The following is a 23,588-nucleotide window of genomic DNA, read 5'->3' as shown; positions in this document are numbered from 1 at the left end:
TTGACAGGCATATGTGTGATTGATAAATTCTTTGACAAGCGTTCTGCAAGAAACTGGTTAGGCTGTGAAAATCTCAGACAGACAGAAGACAATTCAAGGTTAGCGTCGGTATCATCAAAATTTAATTCAAGAAAAACCCTCAAAAGTAATTTGTTTTTCAAAAAAATCCTAATCTAACTCCTCCAACCTGCAAGAAATTGTTAGAAACCTGCAAGAAGAAAAAGTTAGTGAAATATCAAATCTCTTAGTGGGCTTACACAAGCCTAATTTCAAATCTTGGTTACAAATTTTTCCCTCCTAATGCTGAAATGCCCTGAAATTTGACTAAATCTGAAATTTGGAGGATCCTCCAAAAACTAGATTTTGCATTATAACTCCTGGAGGTTCGAAACCCCTCTCAAACATCCTGACAATATATATGGAATATAACTTAAAGTATAAGAAAGAAAAGAGAAGAGGAAATGTCACTTATACTTAAATGTTATATTAAATGTTATATTCCATATATATATTGACCTTCCACAAGCCTTATTTCAAGCAAACTCCTAAAAAAAAACTCTTTGTTTTTCATACGACAAAACAGTAACTCGTACGAGTATTCTCACCTGACCATACGAGAATTCTCATAGAACCGAACGAGTAAACACAGAAGCAAACGACAAAGCAATTACTCGTACGACTATTCCCACAGAGCCGAATGACAAAATACAGAATCAAATATTCAGAGCAGAAATTCGTACGAGCCCCTTTTCTGATTCGTACGATAAAACAAAGACCTTGACAAAATGTCGTACGATGCAGTAATAACACTTGTACGATATTTAGCAATGACTGTACGGACGAGACCTGTAAGATAATTTTTAAAAAGTAATTTTGAGGCCAAAGTATCGAATTTCGTGCCCCACGGTGGGCGCCAAAAATGTGTGTGAAAAGTGGACCTGTATCTGTATCTAGAATACACAACACTTCAATTAAGTCATTAGATGTATGGTTAGTAAATCAATAATCAATGAATAATAAACTATTACAAAGCGACCCATTGCCTTCTAGTAAATGCGAGTTTAGATTGCTTATTTGTCCAGTGACTAGACAACACCTAAACGAAGGATTTTTAATCTATATGAGCATGGATTTAAGCTAGATGGATGCAAAATTAATCTAGATATGCATAATTAATCTAACATGTTTTAAGCAATATAAGAATATTTAAGCTAAATGATTTAAGCAATATGAAATAACTAATATGCAATTTCTCAATGCAATTTCTCAATGAACCTAGAGCCAAAACAGCATAATAACAATATATTTTCCAGGTTCCTTGATTAGGAGATGAGAACCTAAATTTATAGAAAATTAGGAAAGAAACCAACAGCTGAGATCAAATGATGATGAGCAGTCAAAATTTTCCAAGAGGAAGCACAATCCAGGTGAATTGATGTGATTGGATGTTTTTCTTAGTTTTAAAGAAAATTGAACTAAAATTAAGATAAAATCAAGAAAAAACTGATTTATTCTCTCTTTCATTCAATTTTAATATTTAATGTTTTAATTGTTTTTTTTGAAATTATTTATCAATTTTTAATTTGTTTTTCAAGATTATCTCCAATTGATTTCTTTTCTCAATTTTTAATTTTTTTTTTTTTTGTCAATTAATTCTTTTTTTTATTTGTTTCCTTTTTTGAAGATTTGTGCTTATAATTTCCAATTCCTCTTTCTTGATTTGTTTCATTTTTTAAAAATTTATGGCAATTTTTATTTATTTTTCAAATTAATTCCTCTTTTTGATGATATAATGGCAAATTGATTTAATTAAATATGCAAAATATATTTAATTAAAATAAATAAGATAATTGTTTAAAATGATTTACTTGGAATTATTTAATTAATTAAATAAATATTTAATTAATATTGAGTGATTAATTTTGCCATGTGACATTGATGATTTTAGAAATTAATTGTGTGCTCACGATTTATTTAATTGTCTTTGGTTAAGACATTGGTGACGTTGTCGAGATTAGGGGCTCATCGTTTAGATGACCATTTTTAGGGTATTACAGAGACTTGGGTCAAAGGGACAACCCTTAGCAATTTTTGCCAATACTTTAAAAGGGCAATTATTATTTGCACTCACAATGGAAACTAGTGGTATGTTTGCATCATCTTCAACTTTTTAGACTCAAGTTTAACCTCATCCTCACTTGTCCCATGAAAACTCATACTAACACTGCAACAAATAATATAAAATTAATAAGCTTATAATTGTAAAATTAAAATTCAAACTATTCATGATGTGAAGGATTAAGATGGATTTTGTTTTTGTTTTTCTTACTTCAGGTCACACAAAGCGCAAATCAAAGAAGCAAATGATACACAATAATTATAATCTTAGTTTGACAAATTAAAAAAATTGAAAACGGCTAAAAGTGAATTATAAAACTTTTAAGAAAAATAAATAAATAAAATAATATGACAGCTTCTTGTTGTATAACTAACCAAAAAAATTTGTAAAATTCAAAATTCAGAACAAAACTAATTACTATTGAATTGAAATTTGCAACTTGATATATGATCTTTTCAATAATGATGACAATATACAGCCATGTTTATGGATTATATCAACATAAATCATGAAACTGAAAAAAAATCAGCCATAGAAGCCTACCTCTTGCTTAAAAAATGCTTGCTATTTGGTGTCACTCCTCTTCTTGCTCCTTCTCACCCTTTTGCTCTTCGCTCTCTCTTTCACCTTGCACTTGCAACTCTCACTCTCATTCTCACACTATCAACTTCTTGTTGATTTGTTTTTGAATAAAAATGAGGAATAGAAGCAATTTTATAGAGTTTGTGGGGTTTGGGTAGGGCCCATAGCCATTAGGATTCGACCTTGGGCACAGAGAATGAAGAAGTTTTTGAAAAAAAATTTAAATAACTTTTTCACCATCCAGCCATGAAAGACTCTTGAGCATCCCCAAGACGAGTCACTCCTGGGAGTCCCCTGGACATCTCAGCACAACTCAAGGAAGACGGAGGTGGTGGCAAGGTGATGGGGGACGTCCCCTCCAAGTCCCGGAGCCCGGAAATGTCCTAGTCCCAGAAACATAAGGTTTTTTTTGGTTGGGGGGGCACATCCCTGTTTAACACTGCCAAGCAACAAACAATGGTTTCTGTGCTTTGCTATATCACGTAGAATCATCAAAAGTAGTTAATGCAGATCTATATGCCAACTTTAAGAGATGCTATGCTATTTTAATTGACATGAACATTACAAGAAATATACTAGTATATTTTTAAAAAGACCTACAAATGTATGATTGGTCTCCAAAAGACTTGGGTTACAAAAGAAACAGTCAAATTATTTTCCCATAGACTTGAACAGATGTTCAGTCCAGACAAATTTATGCCAGAGAAACCTGTTATCAAATACACAAAGAAGGGAAACACATAGGTAGATCACTATAATATCCAATCTCTTACGAGATTTTGCAGCGATAGCAACAACATAAAGGAAAACTCTTTTATTAAAGTACTCTTCAAACATGCATTCACTTTTGAAGATGTAGCATAGTAACTAAGTGTAATCAATTGGGACCCTAATTGCAAAAGAGGACTGGAAAGAACGCTGTTACATATGATTTGTGGCTAAACAATTCGTTCAGCTTCTTGAACAAATCTACTTGCTAGAAGAATTGCTTATCAAAATCTCTCCAAATGATTAAAAATAGTGACATTTTTAGCTGCACGAATATGCAGCTTTAACAGAAACATGAATATACAGAATGATCTTTCTTTGTCATGTATCTTGAGAGACTGTCCGCAAGTTTTAACTTGGATGCAGAATTATGCTTTAAATTTGGAACAAGTATTTGTGTCTTCCCTAATGCTATACGCTCCCCAGCAACAACTGAATAGAACATGCCTGGAATCACGGGAATAAAAATATCACTCTGGCTGCAGATATAAAAGTCCAGAGCTTTCTCAAATTGAGTTTTGCCTGTGTAAAGAATTTGCCTTTCTTCATTGAAAGGCATACTATACTCCTGCGAGGACCAAAAATAAGGAAAATGAAATGATTCATAATATACTTATGTTTTTATAAATGCCAATCAAGGTTTAGAATTTGAAAATCCAAAACTAAGAAAAATTAACACCAATAGCAGTCAGCCTGTGCATATAAGCCTTATACATCTAAGCCCTCATTAAAATCCTAGAAGACCACGAAACGAAATAAAAGAAAAATATCTGCCCTCAAAGTAACCACGCTTCACAAGCATGTCTATACCCACTTCAGAGCTTAGCACTTTTCCACATATTTTTATTTCTTTTTTATGCAAATTTCATGGATGCTTTTCATGTTCCATCTCCTAAGGATGTAATTAACTCTTGGACAGGACTTTGGAATCAATTTACCATCAGTGGACAACCTTTTATTAAGTAAGCAGCTGTTGATTATTCTGTTATTTATCCGTAATGAACACAAGAAGCATTAGTGATTTACATTGTACACGATGCACATTAGCTGAAACAAAAATGCCATGGAGATAAGAATGATAACAATGTTCAAGAGTTGTGTCATTTTCTAAATATGGCGCTAGTGAAGCCTAGAGCTCAAATTCTATCAGGCACTTTATAGGATGTTTGATCAAAGTTTGATTACACAGAAATTTCCAGCAGAGGATACACACCAGTGTAACTATAGGTAGGCAATACAATTAATCCAGGGAATAAGAATAATCGTAGGACGAATCAACTAAGCCCTGTGAATGATAACAGGCCAATCATCTCACCTCTGTGTACCCAAAGAGAGGATCTGGCCTATCTGATTGGCCTTGGATTGAAAATATATCCATTAATTATTGTATTGGTTCCTAATGACAGTTCAGGTCTAAGGTATTTATAACTGAGAGTTTCCTTATTGATACCAGCATATAATGCCACATACAGTATTGTCAGATATTAATGCAATCCTAAAACAATTGAATAATCACATGATGAGACCTCAAATGCCATGGGTAAGGAAATATTTCTAAGTTTTGACAGTAATCACAGAACTCCCACCTGCAGTCATCTTGTGCAGCTGTCAGCCAAGAATCTCCAGGTATTAAAACAGCAAAATAAGGATCAGGAAACAATATGGCTTTGATGTGATAAGACATCAAATGAGTAATTTAGTATGCCATGAATGCCAGGTGCTCAAGAAGTTGCCACTCCTAGATGTTTGATAGCCAGAAAGAAAGCAACCCTAAGGGAAATAGAATACACATCTAAGCAAGCTAACTAGGGTTGTACAGCTTACAATAACATTTCATGAAAGCCAAACTATACATTTGAGGGATGCAAATTTGGATCAAAGGTATACTGCATTGGCAATGAAACGGGAAGGTAAAGCTGAGCTCAAAAAAATAGCATACTCTTTCAGAGCTAACAGCTGTACTTATGGAAGCAATATGCTTAGTCAAAAGACTAGATGCCAAAAATTTGGTGTCATCAAACTATAATAATTCATGAAATGGAGCAAGTATTCAAAGAAGAATGAAGAAAAACCATACCTTGGTGTATATATTTGGAAAAAGCTCTCTTAATGGATCCAGGGTAGGATCCCATCGTGATTGTGTCAAATATATTGCTGTATTAGTTGGGAAGCCAAGCTCTTTCAGAAATTGTCCAAATTCTAAAGGATTGACACATTTGCTTTTCAATTTATTAGACTCGCTAATGTTGCTATTGCAACCTTTCCTCTGTAACACTCCGACTCGTAGATCCACAGCAATGAAACGCCCATCTGACATATCACCTGCTTCTCTCATACGGTTAAGTATCCTACCTCCAAGCTTAATAAGCTGGGAATGGAATCGTAAAGCTTTGTACATAACTAAGCACCTGACTGCATCAAGTCCAGCATCTTCTCCTTCATTTTCTTTTGAATTGACACTTTGAGGAAAACTGTCAAGAAAAATCACTGGTTTCTGGTTGAAGATAGGGCGAATATGTTTATCAATGTAATCAAGTGTTACCTTGTAAGGTACATGTATTAGTTCTGGACTAGCAGAAGTCATATCATCAGGTAATCGGCCAACAACCCGCACAATATTCTGTAAACTTATAATGAAATTGTTTATATCATAAATCTTCTCAAACTGTCTGCAATACAAAACTTTAAACGGTTAGGAAAGAACTTTGAATCAAATATGTGAAAAAAAACATAATTAAACAAGAAATAAAGAGAAAATCCTCAATAAAGCATATATCTAACCAGTGTCAAAATGTAATTATTATAATATCTGCAAAGAAAAATCCACGTGGATTTTATAATATGAAAACATGAAAATGCATCCTGAACAATAAAAATGTATCATAAAAACATTACAGCAAAATAAGGAAAATATAAGCTTCAACAATAATTTCACTGTCTCGGTTAATGCATAAAGGCAGACTTCCAGACTGATGAAAACTGCTGTAATTTATTGTGTTGGAAATAAATTTTTTAAGGAAAGAAGCCAATGAAGTGCAAGCAATTTTGTTAGTCAATTCAGAGTCTGTCTCTTCTTTTTCCATTTTTCTCGAGGTGTCCAAATATTGAATTATGCAATGGTACTAGTAATTATGTTCTGCTGTGTGCATTGTTTCCATACTTGGCGAGTCGTTGAGTACTCACCATTTTTTGTTACCCACAAGTTCTATCAGTGTTTACTCACTGAGTTATTTTACTGAGATTTTTGAAAAATTCGCCAAGTTTTTAGCAAGTACTTGACAAGACTCGCAAAAAAATCTGCAAATTTTTCCACTTAACATGTAAAAATTGAGGGGAAAAAACGTGTTAAGGCACTACAAATACTCTATTTGTTTGGTTTTATAAGCATTGATTTTTGTCTTTTAAAAAATTATGAAAATGGTGTGCACCATGAAGGTTTGTGTAGTTTTGGAGGTCTTCATGAGGGCTTGGTGGCCATGGCTCCACCCCTCAACCCCATCCTATATCACAAGGAACATGCAAGGGACACAACCCCTTGACCCTGTTGGAGGCATTACCCCCAAAGCCCAACCAAACTCATTTGATACATGTAGCTATATTTTGCATAAAATTTATGCTTTTTTTCAAAAAATTGTCTTTTTTCAAAAAAATTTAAATGATTTTTAAGGTGCTGAGTTTTGCCAAGTTTTTCCAAGCACCCTCGAAAACATTTTTTTTGGGCTTGCCACTTACTCTTTGAATCCGAATTTGCAAACTGTCTGTGTACCCTTCTGAAGTAAATATGGTGTCAGAGACAAGCTTGGAGGCATTCCCCCCAAAGCCCTCCCAAACTCATTTGATACATTTTGTAGCTATATTTTGCATAAAATTTTCTTTTCAAACAAATGTCTTTTATCCAAAAAAAAACACATTAAAACCAAGTTTTGCCAAGATTTTCCGAGTACCCTCTTGTAATGTCCCCTTCTCAGTGATGTGCAATCAGTGGTCCATTGGCCTATTCCGGAGACCCATAGGCTATTTGGAAAGGAAAAATTAGGGTTTCCAACTTTTGTGGAGTTTTGCACGAGCTTTTTAGGGTTTATCAAGAGGGAATTCTTCAGTTCTGTCTATGGTTTCCTTTTGGGTTTTCCATGAACTCCAGGTTGGCATAACATGCAATTGACTCTGCGGTGAAGTGTGAACTTACTATTTTTAGTAAGTTAGGGTTTGGCTGTTTGGATGATGCAATTCTACTAAGCTTTCCAAGCTCTTTCTCTGGGTGCGAAGATCACGCTTTTCGGAACAGTATTTTATGACTTACTATTTTTAGTAAGTGGCAATATTGAGCTTTTCTATTTTTAGCAGTCTCGGACAAGGCCCTGAGCCAGCACATTTCAGTGGTCTTCATCACACAGCTTCATCAGTGTTTTTGGTGTTGATCAGTATTGGAGTTATAAGTTATTTAATTAAATATTATTTCCTTATCCTAGGGTTTAATTATTAATTATTTTTATTACTGATTATTTGTATTATGGGCAACTTAAGGGAAAATATTTATCTACCATCTATATTGTTATTTTCCTAAGTGGCGTTAAAAAGGAGGCATATTTCATGTGCTAACTTCATTTTATGTTGCAAGTTCTTCACCAAGGAAAATATTGAACTTCTTGCCTAGGAAGGGGACGCCAAACACATGAGGCGTGATGGAATGAAATGCAATTTGATTTTGGGGGGAATTTGGGTGAAGATGAATTTGAATTTGGAGAGGGAAAGTGTTATAAATAAGAGCCTTGGGCTCTCATTTGGATCATCTTGATAATTTTACACCGTTATGTTGCCGGTTTGGTGATTGAAATCTGAGCTTCGAAGTGTGGCTTCCTAGCTAAGTCTCAGTTTCGTACTTGGGAGATAGTACCTAGCTGTGTTCTTGTATTTCTAGTGCTGTTAGAGAGTGTTTTGCAGATTGTGGAGTGTTTTTGTGTGGGTTTGGAGTGTTTTCTTGCTGCTGGTCGCGGAGTTGCTGAAACCATATTTCCCTCATACCTCTTGGCCAAGTGAATCTTTCATTCTGGGTATTTGCTCCATCAAATCGTGGCATTGAGGCGATATAGTTTGCAATTTTATAGCTGCCGGTTTGGAGAATTAGATTTTTAGTTGCAAATCGTACTATCTAGCTGGGTCGTACCATTCCAGAGGTGCATTGGGATGTGTGCTTCTGTTTTGAGGCGACTGGATTGCAAGTTTTGTGTTCTTGTATCATCGTCCAGGTTATATCTTTCATTTGCATTTGATTTGGTGTGTTTCTGACTTCGTTTGAGTGAGTTATGATCATTTTGGTGTTGTCGGCTGAGGCTAGTCATGCCTGTCTTGACTTCAGTTTTTCGGTTCAGCAGGTGTGGTTTGATTTGAGTTATTTTGATAGTTATTTATTGCTATAATCTACATTGGATATCATCTCTAATCTTCCCTTTCTATATTGTAAGGTTAAGTAGTAGTACTACTAACCATTTCTGGAGTGTTGCTTGCCCACTGCATAAGTGGAAGACGCTGGCCTAGCCGCCTACTTGTTATGTAATTCAGTTTTGTTACTCTATCCTCCCACTAAGTGAGTGGTTGAGTGATATTATGTTTGTAATGATCCTCCCGCTCCATAAGCAATTGAGTTGAGTTTTATTGTTGTGTTCAGTCCTCCCGCTGAAACATTGTGGTAGAGTGATTCATGTTGAGTGTGCTCTTGTTGCGTTGCCTGGTTTACCGTCAAGTATCTTGTTTACCCGCTGGATAAGCGCAAGGGGTTGGCTTGCCGCCCATTATTGTAATCATTACTTTCAGTAGTTTGTGGCTAACGATCCCCTGCTACCGTATGCTCTCACCCTCCCAGTTTGGGCTCTCGGTGATCGAAAGGTGTAGAGTTCCTTTCAGTTGTTTGGACTACATTGTTCTAGCCCTGAAGGGTGATTGGTGTGATTGTGATCTTGCTTAAAAAATCCAAAAAAAGTTGTGGGAATATTACACCTCCAAGTCAATTTTTTTGGCTTTCTGGGTACTCTTTGAATCCAAGTTTGCAAACTATGTCAATTTGTACTCTTCTAAAGTAAACATGGTGTCAAAGATAGGGTTGCTCCTAGAGGGAACGCAATTGGTGATTGAGAGAAGACCATGTTTTCTTAGTTTGTGCAGTTTGTTGAAGAACTAGTCAAGAGCAAGAGAGGACCAAGTTGAGGTTTGTTTATCACTCAAACATTATTATGATTGTTTCCTATTACAATGGTAATTGCTTGTTTATTATTGAAAGAATGAAATGTACATATAGGCAATTACATTGATGATGTTTTCTAAAAAAACCATCGAGAATTGAAAGCAAAATTATAAAGAATCTAATCTACCTAAATACACATTATTGACCATTAAATAATAAGATATGCCAATATATTCTGATACCCTCCCTTAATGGTCAATCAGTCAACTACACCATGTTGCCCCCTAAATTTTACAAACTTGTTCGAGCTCAAAGACTTGATGAGGATGTCTACAGTTTAATCCTCAGTTGGAACATACTGCAACTGAACCGATACGTCCTCTACAAGCTAACGGATGAAATGACAATGAAGCTCCACATGCTTGGTTCGTTCATGGAAGACTGGATTTTTGGCAAGTTTGAGCACCCCTTGATTGTCACAAAAAAGGGTGAAGGCCCTGCTTGTGACATTTGCATGTCAGAAAGCATCCTTCAAAGCCAAACTACCTCACAAGTTGCTTTAACAATTCCCCAATATTTTGCTTTGATCAAGGAAAGAGCTACCGCCTACTGCTTCTTGTTGGTCCCTGTGATTGCACCTGTTCCAAGACTAAAGACATACTCAGATGTAGACTTCTTGTCACCAACAGAGCTTGCCCAATCTAAGTCTATGAAACCAATGAATCTAGGATCTTTGCTTCTGCCATACAAAATGCCAAAGTCAGAAGTGCCCTTCACATATCTCAGCACACACTTCACTACAACCCAGTTTTCAACTTTAGGAGCTGTCAAGAAGCGAGAGATGTAGTTCATAGCATAACTAAGGTCAGGTCTAGCAGAGGTGAGACAGATGAGACTGCCCACTAGTTGTTTGAACGCGGATTCATCCACCACAAGTGAATCTGAATTGGCTGAAAACTTCAACCCTTTTTTCCATAGGTGTGGATGCAAGTTACAATCATGCATCTAAAACTTATCTAGCAAACTCTTGGCATACTTCGACTCGGAGATAAAGATACTACCATCTGTCTGACAAACATCAATAGGTAAGTAGTAATGCAGAAGTCCCAAGTCTATCATGTCAAAGGATTGGCACAAACTCTGTTTGATCTGCTGAATCAAAAGTGTCAAACTACCAGTGATAATCAGATCATCAACATAGATGACGAGTAGAAGAATAGCATCACCACTAGTTTTGACATATAGATTGGAATCAGAAGGACTCCTCTATCAGCCTTGATGATTGAGGTACTTATCAATTTTTATGTACCAAGCTTGAGGAGCCTGTTTCAGGCCATAGAGTGCTTTCACCAGTCTGCATACCTAGTGTTCTTTACCAACAACCTAAAACCTGAAGGTTGCATCATATAGACTTCTTCCTACAACTCACCATTGAGGAATGCACTCTTGACGTTCGTTTGATGGACTTTACATCCAAACTAGGCTGACATGGCAAGGACGAGCCAAATTGTACTCAATTTGGTTGCAGAAGAAAAAGTCTCCTCATAGTCAATGCCTTCTTTCTATGAGAACCCACTAGCAACTAGTCAAGCCTTGTAATTATCAAGGGTTCCATCAGCCTTATACTTAACTTTATACACCCATTTGCAACTAATGAGCTTCTTCCCAAGTGAAAGATCAGAGAGGACCCAAGTGTTGTTCTTCAAAAGACTATAGTGTTCAGCTTCCATAGCATATTCCTACTCAGGTATACCTTTAGCCTCTGCATATGTCTAAGGCTCATAAACACTATGAATGTTGGCCATGAGAGCAAAATTAATTGTATGTTGTTGTTTGCTCTTGTTTCTAGACTATCTACCCTCAATGAGCTCATCATCATGAAGATCACCTATGGTCTTGGCCCACCATTTTGGCCAGAGAGTAGAAGTACCAACATCTGATTCAGGAATGGCTAGAACAGGTTCATCAGGATGAAGATCAACATTTTCCTGAGGAAAGTCAGGTGGTGCAATAACATACCTGGGAGACTCCACAACTTCAAAGTCAGAGTTTGTTGAATCCCTCCCATCAGGTGGACCTAAGGGAAGATGAATACACAAATTCGTAGCCTTCAATGGCTGATCCTCAAGGCTCAAAACAAGAGAAGAGAGCAGAAAAGGCCCTCATTCTTCATCAAAGACAACATCCCGACTAAATATGAGACGAGCAACGTCTACATCAATCAACCAATATGCTTTGTGGTTTTCGTTGTATCTTGTGAACATGGTTTTTTGGCTCTTGGAATCAAGTTTTGTACATTTAGCATCTGGAATCCAGACATAAGTTGTAGAGCCAAAGAATTTCGAGTGATTGATTTTGGGCTTCCTTGCCAAACCAAGCTTCCTCTGGAGTCTTCATCTTCACGGCCTGTGTGGGAGACCGATTCTAAAGATAGACAACAGTATAGACTGCTTCTGCCCAAAATTTCTTTGGAACACTTCTATGTTCCAACATAGACTAAGCCATCTCAGTTTTTGTGCAGTTTCTCCACTCAACAACACCATTCTGATGAGGGGTGCAAGGTGTGGTAAGCTGACGCTTGATGACTCTTTTTCTACTAAGGCCTTAAACTTCTAAAACATGCTAAACACCTCTAATTTTTGTTTAAGAAAATACACCCACAATTTGAGACTAAAATCATCAACAAATAACAGAAAATACTTAGACCCAATAACTAAAGGAGTGTTCAATGGTCCACAAATATCAGCATGAACAATTGTAATAATTTGGAAGCTCACCATGAATTACCATCTGAAAATGGAGTTTGGTGCTGCTTTCCAACCTGACAAACTAGTTGAGAGAGATAGTGAATGTTCAGATGCCCATATCGTTGTTGCCAGAGATTGCTGATGGAAGAACTTTTGGCTGCCATGGCATGCTCTTGAGAATCACCAGTGTCAACAAGTCTATAAAGACCATGATCCTCAATACCCACAGCAACTATAGTGCAAGTCTCCCGATCAACAATACTGCATTTGTGCGAACTAAAAACATCCACCCGAGGAGAGTGTCTCATAATTTGACTGACAATGAGAAGGTTGAATTCCATGCTTGGAACATAGTATACATTGAGGAAAATTAAATTCCTCCCACCAGATTGAATCTGCATGTTGCCCTTGCCGACAACAGCATACTCTTCCCCTCCTCCAAAGATCACTAAATCAGTGAAAGGCATGTATTATGTGAACCAATCCCTCTAATGAGTGAAGTGTCAAGAAGCACCTGAATCGATGTACCAGGAAGAGGACTTAACATGATTTGCAGATCTTTTAACCATAAAGGCATAAAAGGCAGATTCCTCTTGCTCAATGTGCTCTGCAACATTAGCCTTTGGTTGAGACCCTCCCTGCTTCTTTTGTTCAGAAGTCAAGCGTTGCTAACAATCTTTCTTCATGTGACCATACTTGTGGCAATAATTACACTAAATGTTCTTTTTCTTGGAGCTGTCCTGGGCTTTACCTGGGCCTTTTTGCTGAGAGGATTGACTTTTCCCTTTGTCCTTAGCAAAGGATTTAGCTATGAAGGCATGTTCAGCGGAGGACGAACTATCCTGCTATAGAAGTTTGTTGCAAAGATCTGGAAACTGCAAGTCAACATTAGTTAAGGTAATGTTCAGCGTCTCAATAAAGTGCTCATAAGATTTTGGTAGACTTTTCAAAGTGATGACTACCATGTCTTCTTCCTCCATCTTCCGACCAATCGCCTCCAACTGATCACGGATGCCCTTGATTTTCGTGAGATGCTCCTGCAAAGAAATCCTTTCACCCATCATGATTGAGAAAAGAATGTTCTTCAAAAAGAACGTGTGGCTCTTGTTGGATGTTTCATGTAGTTTCTTTAAATGATCCCAAATTTCAGTAGTTGTCTTTCCTGAGGGAACCTAAGGCAACTAATTGTTGATGACCGACAATTTAATGAGCATCACAGCTTCTCGATTCTGCTCATCAAATTTGTCCTGATCTTGACTCATCGTTGTAGGACAAGTAGACTTGCCGAAAACAATCTAGTCAAGGCACCCATATTCAAAAATCGTCACCTTTCGCTGCTTCCAGGTGTTGTAGTTGTGGCCATTGAACTTCTGACTGCCTTCCAAGTTTATGTTGGTCAAAGATGCCATCACATACATCGAGGTCAAACTATTCAACTGTGTGAAGGTATGGCAATCAAGGCAAAAGCTTCAGATTTAGAATCTGATTATAGAAACAACCGGCACATAAACCAAGGCAAAAGAAGTATAACAAACTCAAAACCTTGGCACGAATTTCTAGGAACTTATCCCAATGCAAGAATGATTGCAAACCTAGAAACCCAAGGTTGAGTTGCAGAAAATGCCCAAAATTAAAAACACGTTTGAGTCGTAGAGAATCCCAACACAAGAAAAAAAATGCCAACACAATCGTGCAAGCTTGAAGAGACAACCCAAAATAAGCAGAGAAAATGCGTCTAAAAATGCGAGGTGTGAACTACAAAAAAAATGTGGGCCACAGAGATCCGACACACAAAAAAACTCCAAAGTCTCATTGCTTAGGTCGCAAAACACCAAAAATGAGGGCATACACGCCACAGAAGGAACACGCAAGCACAGAAAAAAAAATGGTGCGAGCAGTCACAGACGAGCAAAAAACCGGCCCTCCAAACACGACATAGGAATGCTATGTCGCTCGTTGTGCAAAAAAACCCTCACACATGAGTTGCAAAAGAAAATGCATCCAAAAAATGACACGAAAATCCTTGCGAACCAGATCCATGGTCTTCTCAAAAATGTCGACGAGTCTATAAAACCCTTGATGAAAAAAATAAGAGAAAAAACACTTACAAATTTGCTCACAGAAACCCACGAAGCTTTCAAAAAAACTTTCGAAAAAAATTTCACTAAACATTCCTTTGCCAAAAAATAAATTTAGAATTATAAAAAAATTTCAAAATTTGTCTCACTCTGATACCATGTTACAATGGTAATTGTTTGTTTATTATTGAAAGAATGAAATGTACATATAGGCAATTACATTGATGATGTTTCCTAAAGAAACCATCAAGAACTGAAAGCAAAATTAGAAAGAATCTAATCTACCAAAATATACATTATTGACCATTAAATAATAAGATAAGCCAATACTATTCTAATATTTCCATGGAGATCTCTGTTGGAGAAGTAGCAGTGAATTTCCTTTAAGGCTTTTCAATATGGAGAAGAAAGATAGAGATGGAATTGACAGGAAAGGAGTATCCAACGTAGTTGTTGATGGCACCTTGTGTAACGCCCACCTTATAGAGTACTTGATATTCTTGCCTAATTATAGCATATGAATTATTTGATTATTAATTTATTGTGGAGAAAAAAAATAGTTAGGGCAATGTAACTTTTTACACACCTAGATATTGATAAAAAACTATTTTAATATTTATTGAAGCACAAAATTATCTAGGATATGTTTTAAAGATATGCTTCATATTTATTAATTATTTATTTGGAAGAACTTTGGTGGAAAACAAAATTGTTAATTTTAGAAACTTGATAATTATATTAAAAATAAATAAATAAATAAATCCTCACAATAAAATGAATGGAAGATTGGTTACATGAATTTTGTAGAGGAATATAAGACTAATATAAAAAGCAATATTTTTTAAATAAATTAAAAAAAGTAAATATATCTATGACTAAACTATTTTTTTTTTTTTTTGAAGTTTAAACTAAAAGAGGATTATTAAATGATTAATAATTCAAAAATCCCATCTTTAGTAGAAAAGTTGTTTGAAAATTTATAAAAATAAAATAGATGGATTTATTAAAAAATTTGGTGGTTGAGATTTGATGATAAGAATTAGAGTATTACTAGAATGGAAAATATAGAAAAGAAGCAAGGTAGTGAACTGCATGAAAATAGAATTTAACCAATGTTAAAAGGCACTAGAAGCTTTTGTGTAGACACACGTGCTTAGAGGGTCAATTGGACATTCAAGAACTCAAACGAAGATTAAAGATTTATTTAATATTGTAAGATATATTAAGATCAGTAATCTATTTTAAAATATATTACAATTTAATAAATTACAATATATTAAAGAAATTAGTGGTTTTAAATAATTTATATTAAAAAATTAGCTTTATATTAATTTTCTTTTAAATTATTAAATAATTATAATTAAATAAATTATAAATAAATTACAATCAGTAATATCTGTTAAAATATATTACAATTTAAAAAATTACAATTAATTAAAGAAATTACTAATACTAAATAATCTATATTAAAAAAATTAACTTTATATTAAAAATTTCTTAAATTTTTAAATAATTATAATATAATAAATTATTAATATATTATAATCTGACAAAAAAGTTGAGAACATTTAGAAAAATGAAAATATCTATACATTCAAAAAATGCATTCGCTATGGCCTGTTAATGGGCTGCTGAGGGCTAATCTTCAGAGTAAGGGCAATTCAATCCCGGAGTGGACTCCACCTGAGAAGGGGTGGATTAAGATCAATTTTGACGGAGCGTCGAGGGGCAACCCAGGGACCTCGGGTGTTGGGGTGATTGCTCGCGATGATCGGGGAAACATTCTGGCCATTGCGGCCAAAAGATTGGTGGATGGATCGAACAATGTTGCTGAATGTCAAGTAGCATTGGAAGCAATCCTAATGGCTGGGAAGTTGGGAGTCAAGAAACTTCATTTGGAAGGTGATTCTCAGGTTGTGGTGAATGGGATAGCTCGAGGGCAAATGGAAGCGTGGTTTTTAGACAAGCAGGTGCGTAGAATGCAACTTCTGTTGAACGAATTTGAAGATTTTAAGGTAACTCATGTCCTTCAGGAAGCAAATTTGGAAGCTGACAAACTTTCCAACATGGGAGCATATGGTTCCTTGGAAAATATGTTTAGTATGTTTGAGGACTTTAGAGATTGTAGTCTTCTTGAGTATGATATTGAGTAGATGGCTTTTTTGGAAAAGTGAACCCAAGCTCGATTTGATTTGTCCTTTCGTAACCTTGGTTTTGTGGGAATTTAAGTCCCTCGTGGTGTGTGTTCTTCAATTTTGCTGCAAGTGGCCTTGCGGTGTTGGATGATGATGGAGGCGAGCGGGGTGAGTGACCGGTGATGATGTTTTGAGTTTTGCGAAGCGTGTGAAGCTCTCATGACATGAGATGGAGGAGGCTTTAAAGGCCCTTGTGCTTTGATTCCTGGCATTTTGTGGTGAAAATTTGGTGTTTGGCGGAGTACTCAAGGTTTCATTCTGTGCAGCAGTGAGTTAGGATGGAAGCGAATTTTTTGTTGGAATCGGATGGACAATTGCCTGCTTTTCGTGGGCCGGTCTCGAGGATCAGGCTTTCGAACATCTTCAGAGTGGATGGAGACGATTTCTGGAGGGCAGTTAGGCTTCTGTTGGGAGAGGAATTTCTTACCCAGGATTGGCGACCTCGAACAAATCTCGACATTTCGTCACTTTTTACTGCTTTGGCCCTGCAGGTGGGGAAGTCGACTAAGGAAGTGCAACAGGTTACTTCCCTGGTATTAAGACCCAAATAGGCAGGAGGTTTGCAGGATGGGGTGGCCCGAGCTGTCATTGGTGTGGGGCTGAAGATGGCGGAAGGCCCGAGCTGTCATTGGTGTGGCCGTTGGGGGGCTGCAGCCTCTTGTCATCTGGTCGGCTTCTCAGCCGGTCGCTTTGCAGGAGGAGGACGCAAGAAATGGCTGGGCTGAGATCGTGAACTTTGTTCGCCAATTGGGGTCGACTGAACGTGTTAAGATCCGCGAGAAGGTGACTCCCATTCGGTCCGAGGCCCCCCTGGACGAGAATGGGAGGCCTTTGGTGCGGCACCAGCTTCCAAAGAAATTGGCAAAGGTGGTGGAGCGTGGGTCGCTGTGTGGAAGCAGGCCTAGAACGGTGCCAGGTGGAGGGAGCGTGTCGCAGGAGGCCGGTCCCAGCAGGCGTATTCCCAATTTCTCAAGAGAAGAAGCTTTGCGATGGTTTCGTTGCTAGGTTGGTTTGGTTGGGGTTGATGTGTGGTTTTTTCTTTTTGTATATGTATGCGACCCTTTTTGTGGCTTTGGGTCTTGGTAGGATGATGCTTGGGTTCTTTTTTGTAGTAGGGGCGTGACCCCTTGGTATTGCAGATTGTCTATCTGCTCCTTGGATGTAATACTTTTCTATTCTAAGCTATATAATACACTATGTTATCGATCAAAAAAAAAATGCATTCGCTATGAATTATTATGAACATTCAGAAAAAAATTCAATAATTTATTATGCATTCAGAATTATTGCGAACATTCAAAAAAAAATTTGGCCTTTCATAAATGAGGAATCCTTGGACCCAGTTGCCATTGCCGCACTGCTCACTGGTCTGCCCTCACGTTCGGCTTGATCTGCTCTTTGCCGATGGAATGCGTTTTAACCCTTGCAAGCGACCTCATCTTCGACAATTTTGAAGCATTTTTTTCGGGTTTTTGCACATTTTAGGGTTTTCCTAGCAAATGACGATTTTTTGGACAATTTTCCCCAATAAATCACCTGATTTAATCGCGATTAAACCCTAGAGAAATTGTGGAAAATCGTTGACCGATTTTTCCATGAACTTTTGGGGAAAAAATCGGCACCACAAATGATCGTCGATTAATCGCAATCAGTCGCGATTTTTTCAAGATTAATGCTTCTATGGTTTCTAACTTTCTAATGCAGAAAATATTATTTTAATCATATCTTACAGTTGATGATCTGGGTGTTTGAGGTCTTTCAATATGTAGTCATAAACTAGAGGTAGAACATTCTCACCAAGAATTAGCCCTACCCAATTTGTAAATTTTCAAAAATTAAGGAAACAATTGGTTGTGTTTAGTAGGTCATCAAGACCACAACATATAGATTGAGACTTCACTATTCAAGTTTGATGCAAGAGCATCTGGGTGAACTAGCAATCGCCATAAACCAAAAACATTCTCAGGTTTTATTTTCAGTTTGGGTTTGTTTTGGTCGTGTTTGGTGTCTCTTAACGGCTGAAAAACTTTTATTTGATCAAATATGCAATTTTCAAGTTTTCACTCTGCAGGCATTTTCATGAAAACAATTAATTATGAAAATCCATGAAAGCTGGTGCAAAATCCTTTTACAGGAATGTTCATGGACATATTTTTCCTAGTGTGGCAAATTTTTGTGGCCGAAATGCTTACCAATTGAGAGAATTTAAAATCTCTGTTTTTGCTTGGCAGTTTACGAAAAAAATTAATTATGGAGTTTTACAAAAGTTGAGATCAAATGGTTTTGCAGGGGAGTTCAAGATGTTATTTTACACAATATCACAAATTTTCAGGTAAATATGTGCATCCAGTCAAAAGCTATGCTGAAAGTCATTTTTTTCCACTCTAGCCAAAGTTGCATAATGTAATTTCTCTCCAAAACTGTCAACAAAACTTTAGTTGTTGCAAAGCTATTCATTTTAATTTTAGTCGCAACTATTTAAAGGCTGCTGTTATAGATCAGAGGCAAGGAGGAATTAAAATTATTATTTTCATAATCCAGAAATTTCCATGGAAGGAGGTGTGGCAAATATTTTCAAACTTGAACTGTTGTTTAAAAAATGGGAATGGCCCCCGTATTCTAGAGAGGAATTGAAATTTAAAAAAGACGGAAAAATGCTCGATTAATTTGTGAGAAGTGATGTTGTAGTAAGAAAGAGGAAGGGGAATTGTTCTGGGAGGAATACAAGATCAGAACAACAAATGAAAAGACATAGAGAATGCTGGTAGAACAGGAAGGTTGAGGGAATGAGAAGACCTGGGAAAAATACAGGTTCGAAAGAGAATTTTCATGATCATTATTGCATCCGGGTAGTGGGATGCAGATTAAAGAGGAGTTTAAGCCTACCTTAATGCCAGCTTTTGGGATTTTTTGTTTTGCAGATTAAAAAGAAAAAATTATAATGCCCTATGCTGGAGAAAAATGAAGGATTTGAGGTGCTTTATTTGAATTAACAGATACAGATTTTTATGTACACATTTTGGAGATTGTAAAGAGATTGAAATATTTTGAAATCCATAGATTTATTCTATGAAATTTTATGTAATGAGAAATTTCAGTATTATGAATAAAATTGTCTGCAAGTTTTATTTGTGAGATTAAGTTTCTGTTTTGCTGCAAAGATCAACACATCATGTTGGTGTTTCCTGGTCTTATCTGCATTAAGGTCATTACTGCAATTTTTGCATAACTGTCTAAAAATGCATGCTCTTAGGTCCCAGGTGACTGATTTCTGATTTCAGGTTAAATCTGTCGTAAAACAAGTACTTCCCTTACTAGAATTAATCTGAAAATTTAGATAGGCTTACACTGTTATCTACTTTTCCATTGAGACAGAATTTGAAATTTGTCAATCAAAAATTCAATAATTGACTTTCTCTGAGTTTAGAGACTCAATATAGATACGTGATAGAAAAGTGAATTTGATAAACTTAATCTTTGAACACTTAGTGGGATTTCTAATTACAAACCATCACATAGATGGAAGACTCGCACAGTACTCACCGAGTCTTGAAAAAATCTCAAGTTTTTCTGCTTGGTGAGTATTTACACCATTAACTCACACAAAAACTCGCAAAAAATCTTGTCGAGTTTTTGGCAAGTTTTTCACAAAAACTCAGCGAGTCTCTGGCAAAACCTTGGCTGCATTAAAAAAAATAGAGGCCCAAACACGTCAAAAAATTATCTAAATTTTTTTTTCAGGTCAGTCTCATTCTCTTCATCAAAATATACACATGAAATATAACATTTAAGTATAAATCCTTTCTTACACTTGAAGTTATATTTCATTTATATATTGGCAGAATGTTTGAGAGTTATTTCAAATCTCTAGGAGTTATAATGCAAATTCTATGATTTAGAAGATCTTTTAAATTTTCAGACTTAGTCAAATTTCAGTAATCAATAGGCTCCTATGAGCATTCTCTAGCTCTCTCTATCTCACTCACTTTATCTGCCCTGAGTTCTAGACCTATCTATCTCCCTATCACTCTTCCTCCATCCCCTCTCTCTACCACTCTCTATCTCAGTCTCTCTTCTCTCCTCCAAGATCTACACCTATCTCTCTACCTCTCTCTCTCACCCTTAGACCCTGTGAGGGGTGCTACCCTCAACCTCATTTTCACGAGGTGAAGGAGCCACATCAGACTCCTCGGGCTAGACACTCTAGTTCTACCTCTCCCCTAGTTTTCACTAGAGCTGGGAAGAGGATGATGTAAAATATTTTGATGTAGTATTCACTTTTAGTTTTACAAAAACAATTTGCTATTTCATTTTGTTTCAGACTATCAGCCATCAGCATTCCACATGAGGATGCCATTTTGTACCCAATTTGCATTTAAAACAATCAAATATATCTAGACTCGGCTTGTTTCTTTTGTGTACTCGTTTATTGACTCATTGGATGCATCTCCTCATTGAATTTTGCAAAAAAAAATGTATTTCTAATTAAATTTAAGCAAATTTTATAGTTGTTGAGTTTTCGCCGGCTTTTTTTTCGGGTCTTGACAAGTTTTTGCTTTTGGCGAGTAGTTCAACTATGAACCATCTAATCTAATCAAGAGGTAGACACAATGGGAAAATTACGCGTGGTCTTGATGACAAAAGATGTCTAGTGGAGTCAAATCAATACACTAGTGATTCAAGATTCTTCATCTTAGAAGTAAAGATGGTAAGACAATCTTGAGTAAAAAGGAATGTTTTCTTACTCCTTAAAGATAAAGAAAAACATGTAAATTATGATATGATATAGCTAAACTACAAATCGTGAAAAGAGAGAGTTGAACCAAATATAATGGAAAGAATCTTGCTCGTTTAGCTGATATATAGAATGACAGTTATATGATATATGATAGAGATATGTGTTCTACTAAAAAGAATAAATTTCTTTAATTCTATAATATAATTTTTATAATGTTGGAGTAAATAATATTTACTCTATGCTTAAGTTTAACTTAGGCTAATTATTATAAGGGTGTTAGGTGAACTTTATTATCATATTATGTTTACCTGAATTAATATTTGTGCTGGGTAGTTGCATATTATCTACTCTTTACCTACCCTCACATGTCATTGGTGCTCTCATCTCTCTCACTCTTGTCTTTATAAGCAGAGCTCATTGTACATTTTATTCATCTCAATATAAATTATCTTTCTAGTGAGATGAATAAAATGTACAATGATCATTTACAATGATTTAGGGTTCTTCATCTTAAAAGTAACATGGTATGAAAATCTTGAGTGAAAAGGAATGTGTACTCCTTAAAGATAAGAAAAATACTTATAAATTATGATATAAAACAGAAAAATTAAGATCATGAAAAGAGATAAAATTGAACAAAATGTAATGGATGGAATCTTACTCGTGTTAAGCTAATAGATAGAGTGAAAGCTATATGATATATGATAGAGATGTGTGTTCTAAAAAAAATATGTCTCTTTAATTCTATATTTTAATGTTTATCACACATCTGATTGATAATCACAATTCAATATAGTTGGGATAGAATTATATACATGATCATTTACATTGATTTATAAAAGAAAAATTATGTGTTGATAGTTGCATTTCGATGAAGACTAGGTACTCAGTCCATTATAGGAACAAATCCTCTCATATTTCCTTTCGTATTAGAGATTAAATCTAGAGCAAGAAATGCTTGATTATTTATCCTGAAGCTGTCACACACATTTACTTATAGTTTGTGTTACACAAGGACACATTCCCAGCCATCAAACATCCATCGCCATCCCCCCTCAACTACCAAATATCACAAACATTTTGAAATGCATCTCAAAAATCGAGGATATCTAGACACATGAAGGGGACACGTGATCATCCCAAAGGCGATCAGGAACATCTAAGATATCCTCTGACTGTCTCAGGGACAACCAAGTGTCCCCCACAGCAAAGGAAAAGTTTTACATTGTTTAGGGAAAAAACTATCTTTTTAATCATTTTCATTAGATTGTAAAGGCAAGTAGGAGTCCCAAAAACCCTCACACGCCCCTTAAACCTCATAAAATGATAATGAAAAAAACATTAAAATTTAACTTTTCGTAGTAACTGTTGCAATGCTGCTGAGTGCTATGCCATTGGTATTACCAGTTACAAACTAAAGCCCTAAAACTTGAGCCTAAATAATAGTTGAAAACTTGAAGCCTAGCTGCCTGAGTTGAAGTTTAGCAGTGAGGAAAGTTCAAAAGGTATACAGCAATGGTATGCCATTTTGCCATTTTTTTAGTTGTTTTAGCTTGTTAGAGAGGCTTTGTAACTAGTTTTAAATTTAAACTTTTGAAATGTTTTGGTTTCAGTTTGTTATCACAAAGAAACGCCACAAAATGAGCACTAGCAGTAGTGATGACAATGTGAATGAGGGCAATGAAGAAAATGAAGTAGACAGAATAGACCTTTCATCTCATTCTGAAAATCCACACACGTGTTCTATTGGAACTCCACAAGACTGGTTTGCATGCCCTTCACCCTCTCTTCAAAAATTCACAGAAGGCCCTTTCAACCACAAATACCCCTTGCTTCAAGCAGCAGGAATTGGTTGTCATATTTGCAAAACTAATAACCATGGGAGCTCTAGTAGGGTTACACACCATCTATAGGGTGAAAGTGGGAATGGGGTTAGAGTACGTGCAAATATAACGTTGGAACAACAAGTTGAAATGTCAAGGTTAGTTGGAGAGGAAAAAATTACTAGTACTACTCAAAGTAAGAAACAGTCATCCAAAACATTGCAGTCTACCGATCAGTATGACTATTCCAATGTATCAATTGGAGAGTGTTGTGATACAGAGAAGAGGAAGGCCACTTCTACTACAGGTAAGAAAAAATGCAGTCGTACGGTTAATGAATTTGCAAAAATACGAGCAAGC

At 36.1% G+C, this 23,588-nt stretch overlaps 1 protein-coding gene across 2 annotated transcripts in view; it reads right to left on the bottom strand.

The window, feature by feature from the left end:
• Window positions 1-3,500: 3,500 nt before the first annotated feature.
• Window positions 3,501-23,588, bottom strand: part of LOC131062653 (protein MANNAN SYNTHESIS-RELATED 1) — a 42,521-nt gene continuing 22,433 nt past the window's right edge. The window contains exons 5-6 of one of the 2 annotated variants that reach the window (XM_057996362.2): window positions 5,547-6,138; window positions 3,501-3,916 (exon numbers count right to left, since the gene is read on the bottom strand). In XM_057996362.2, coding sequence (XP_057852345.1) covers window positions 3,881-3,916; window positions 5,547-6,138 — 628 coding nt within the window. In that variant the 3' untranslated portion in view covers window positions 3,501-3,880. Of the gene's footprint in view, window positions 4,038-5,546; window positions 6,139-23,588 lie in introns of both variants that reach the window. The other variant, XM_057996361.2, reaches the window with a different exon arrangement.

Source organism: Cryptomeria japonica, chromosome 8 (assembly GCF_030272615.1).
Source record: "Cryptomeria japonica chromosome 8, Sugi_1.0, whole genome shotgun sequence".
NCBI classification, from domain to species: Eukaryota; Viridiplantae; Streptophyta; class Pinopsida; order Cupressales; family Cupressaceae; genus Cryptomeria; species Cryptomeria japonica.
This window is presented reverse-complemented; position numbering and strand designations above follow the sequence as displayed.